Source organism: Bison bison, unplaced genomic scaffold (genome assembly GCF_000754665.1).
Source record: "Bison bison bison isolate TAMUID 2011002044 unplaced genomic scaffold, Bison_UMD1.0 scf7180017864508, whole genome shotgun sequence".
NCBI classification, from domain to species: Eukaryota; Metazoa; Chordata; class Mammalia; order Artiodactyla; family Bovidae; genus Bison; species Bison bison.
Genome location: NW_011495064.1, coordinates 7,978,093 through 7,982,060, shown reverse-complemented (window position 1 = coordinate 7,982,060; position 3,968 = coordinate 7,978,093). Strand labels below are relative to the sequence as shown.

At 43.5% G+C, this 3,968-nt stretch overlaps 1 protein-coding gene across 1 annotated transcript in view; it reads right to left on the bottom strand.

Moving 5' to 3' along the window:
• Positions 1–3,968, bottom strand: part of SLC9A4 (solute carrier family 9, subfamily A (NHE4, cation proton antiporter 4), member 4) — a 55,131-nt gene that overhangs the window by 20,777 nt on the left and 30,386 nt on the right. The window contains exons 5-6 of the mRNA XM_010829865.1: positions 1,371–1,573; positions 741–827 (exon numbers count right to left, since the gene is read on the bottom strand). Of these exons, the coding sequence (XP_010828167.1) occupies positions 741–827; positions 1,371–1,573 (290 nt within the window). The remainder of the gene's footprint in view (positions 1–740; positions 828–1,370; positions 1,574–3,968) is intronic.

Sequence of the window (3,968 nt, the reverse complement as noted above, 5' to 3'; positions counted from 1 at the left end):
GTGGGTCAATGGTCTCGAAGCCTGTGGCTGGAAGCCTGAATCTCCAGGACAGCGCCTGTGCCGTGTCCCCCCATTACTGTCTGTACTTCACCTGTGACTGTGCCGTACGAGAAACCACTGTCCCGATGCTCTTCATTAGGAACCGAAGCTTCTCACAGTGCATCGTCCGTGCATTAGTTCCCATTTCTATTCCCCAGAGCCACTTGTTGCTGTTTAGTCACTCAGTTATGTCCGACACTTTGCAACCCCATGGACTGAAGCATGCCAGGCTCCTCTGTCCATGGGATTCTCCAGGCGAGAATACTGGAGTGGGTTGCCATGCCCTTCTCCAGGGGATCTTCCCGGCCCAGAGATCAAACCTGGGTGTCCTGCATTGCAGGCAGATTCTTTACCATCGGTGCCACAAGGAAAGCCCATAATGGCCTATATGGGAAAAAAAAAAAATCTAGAAAAAAACAGATCCTTTCCTAGAAACTTCAGAAAGAAAGTCAGCCCTGCAAGATCTTGATTTCATCCCAGTGAGACTCACTGTGAACTTCTGACCTCCAGCACTATAAGATAATAACTGTAAGATGAAAGCAACTGAGTTTGTGATAATTTCCTTCAGCAACACTGCTGGTGGGGCTGGAGAGGAAAGAGACCACGTCTAGTGACATATCCACACCTCTAAACCAACTCCCATAGGTGACCAAGAAGGCACGTCTTACTAATTTACTAATCATGACCAAGAGATAACTTACACGAGTATGGAGTTCTTCGTTGATGGATTCTTTTTTATTGGTCTTTCTAACATCCAGATACCTGACCAGAGGGCCAACTGTGATTCCCTATGTTGTAAACAACAAAATAAAGGTTTTGTTGTAGCAAAGATTGTCACTGTAGAGACCACGAATCTATTAGCAAAACTATGGGGACTCCCCATTTTTATAGCTTTGTTTTATACTAGTTTCTCCTGAATAAATGCTCCAGTGTTTACTTTAGTTCTTATTTAATGTTTTTAAATTCTGCAATAAAAACAGATATTCTATTTTAAACCAAGGACATAGTTTCATTCTTTAAAATAAACTCCCATTAGTTTGCTAAGCACTAATTCCAGTTAAAATAAAAACTAGTACTAACTGGAATCTTATTTTCAGTAATACACATTAGAAGTGCTATCATTTACCTGTACCTAAGAACATTTTGATTTTATTATTCAAAAGTCATCAAAAGTTAGAGTTTCCGGGATGACCCAAAACATGATCTAGACATATTTGGGAATTTAGTTTCAGTATTGAATGCATATTGTATCCTTGTCTTGGTATTTTATTAATTTAACACATAATCCTGAGAGGAATAGACTTATTTCAATAGGAAAGAAATCTACCAACCTGAATAAATACAGTAAAATATATAACGACTAGGGTAGCAGTAACAAACAATTTCTTCCTAGGAAAAAGAGACAGAGGAAGCAAAAACGCAAGGGAAAAACTTCCAGCTCCTCGGACACCACTGTAGAAAATTACGCATTGGTCCTTGATGGAGAAGGGGAAAGTCCGAAACTGGTTACTGACATAGAAGAGAACAAACACGCCTAGAAGGGGGAGAATATGTATTAGAGGAGAGGGTCATGAATGAGCAGAGACACAGCAGCGCTAGTAAATACAGGTCATGCCACGCGCCCCCAAGCAAGGCAACTGAATTCCATCACACCCACGGCTGTCCGCGCCCAACAGATCAGCTTACAAAGCTTTTCACTTCTCGGCTAGTTGTGGCACAGCAGTGCTTCAAGTCAGAAGTCTTGTTCCCGACAGGGATGCTCACAAATGTGTGTGTTTCCGTATGTGTGTGTATTTGGGATTTCCCAGGTGGCTCAGTGGTAAAGAATCAGCCTGCAATGCAGGAGACGAGGGGTCGATCCCTGGCTTGGGAAGATCGAGGAGAAGGACATGGCAGCCCATGGTATTATTCTTACAATAATGGACAATACCATGGACAGAGGAGCCAGGTGGGCTACGGTCCATGGGGTCACATAAAGTGGGACAAGACTCAGTGACTGAGCACGTCTGTGTGTTTAGAGGAATACATCTTGATTCTTGTGCTATAAGAAATGGCATCTATTTTCTAATCCATTTTCGTAAACTTTGCTCTGCCTTTCAAAATTAAGAAAAGCAACGGTATTACTTGGAGGGCACAAGCCTTTCTATCAACTCCTGCTCTCACTGAGTCAGCAGAGGAGGTGTGTGACTTTGAAGGTGAGAGGGGCCCTCGCAGCGCCTGGGGGGTTCTCTGCAGGTGAGCAGAGCTTGTGTGGGTGATTTGGTTCTTCTTGAAACTCTATGCAAACAAGAAGGGAAGTTGGCAAGGGGTCACCAGGGGGCTTCTTACTGTCAGTAAGTGGAAATGGAGGGTGGGAGAGCTTATTGGAAACAGGTCTTGTCTATCACATCTTTCTCCATCTCCCAGTGGCCCACACGGCTGAGTTACAACCAATGCAGGATTTCCTGGTGAGAGCAGTCCCTTCACTTAAGCTCCTAATCAGAGAATAATAAAGCACTCGGTATCCTCATGTGACTTCTAATGACACAGACATCTCAGCAAGCAACCTTGACACTAACTCTACTGCCCTATAGATCGCGTAGTATTAGAACTGAAAGGGACCTAATGAATTGGTCCACACCCACCATTGTGTGCTTGGGGTAGAAGTTTTTGAGTAGTTGACTGTCCGCTCAAGATCAAATAATATCACCAACTCAAGAGACCAGAATTTGAGCAAACTCTGGGAGATGGTGGAGGACAGAGGAGCCTGGTGTGCTACAATTCACGGGGTTACAGAGTCGGACATGCCCTAGCTACTGAACCACCACCACTATCACCAAGGTCAAATGACTAGTTAGTGATAGTGACAAGACTTGATGTGACATTATAAATTTATATCAGAGTATTCTTAATTCTTTTCTCCCCTGAAGATCCAATAGGCACGCATATTCAGAGTTAATTTTATGAATAATTTAAATATTCCCACCTTTTGTTATTCTTTCCTAGCATCCTTTGATAGTAGGGACATTGAAAATGCAGGAGACAATGCAATTTAATGTTTTTCATTTTGTTTTGTTTGTCCCGGCTCCTCCACAGGCTAATCATGCGACCTTGGACAAGTGTCTTAATCTTGTCAGATACTCAGTGTCCTCACCTGCTTTATGGAGATGCTGACAGTATTTATATCAGAAGATGGAGGTAAAGTTCAATAAACTCAATATTTATAAATAACATAAAACATGACCTTCTATGTTATAACCCTTCGTGAGTGAGAACTATTCTTAGCTACGATGAGTCAGGTAGTAGCCAGAGAGCTGGACTCTGACACCTGGCTCTGTCCCTCACCCTGATGTGGCCAAGTCACTTTCTTGGGAACTGTTCCATCATTTCCCTTGGATGGAAAATACAGGAGCTGGGCTGGATGGTCACCAAGGGTCAACCATGATGAGGTCTCTGCAACATTAATCTCCTAGATGGTTTCTATTCCTGTTGGCTGGGCTGAGGCTCTGAATCTGATGCTCCTCTCGACATTAACTTGACTCTGTAGGTCCCTGCAGTATTAGAACTTAAAAGGACCTAAGAAATTTGTCCACATACACTGTTTTGTGGTTGGGGAAGAAGCTTTCCAGGAGTTAACCTTCTGTATGTGTGCTCAGTCGCCTCCAACTCTTTGTGACCCTATGGATTGTAGCCCACCAGGCTCCTCCGTCTATGGGATTCTCCAGGCAAGCATACTGGAGTGGGTTGCCATTTCCTTCTCCAGGGGATCTTCCCAACCCAGGGATTGAACTCACATCTCCAGCATTGGCAGGCGGATTCTTAACCGCTGCACCACCTGGGAAGCACAGGTAACTGTCTTCCCAAGGTCAAATAGCTAATTAGTGATAAGGCTTGATGTGAGATTATAAATTTATATCAGAGTATTCTTAATTCTCATCTCCTCTGAAGAC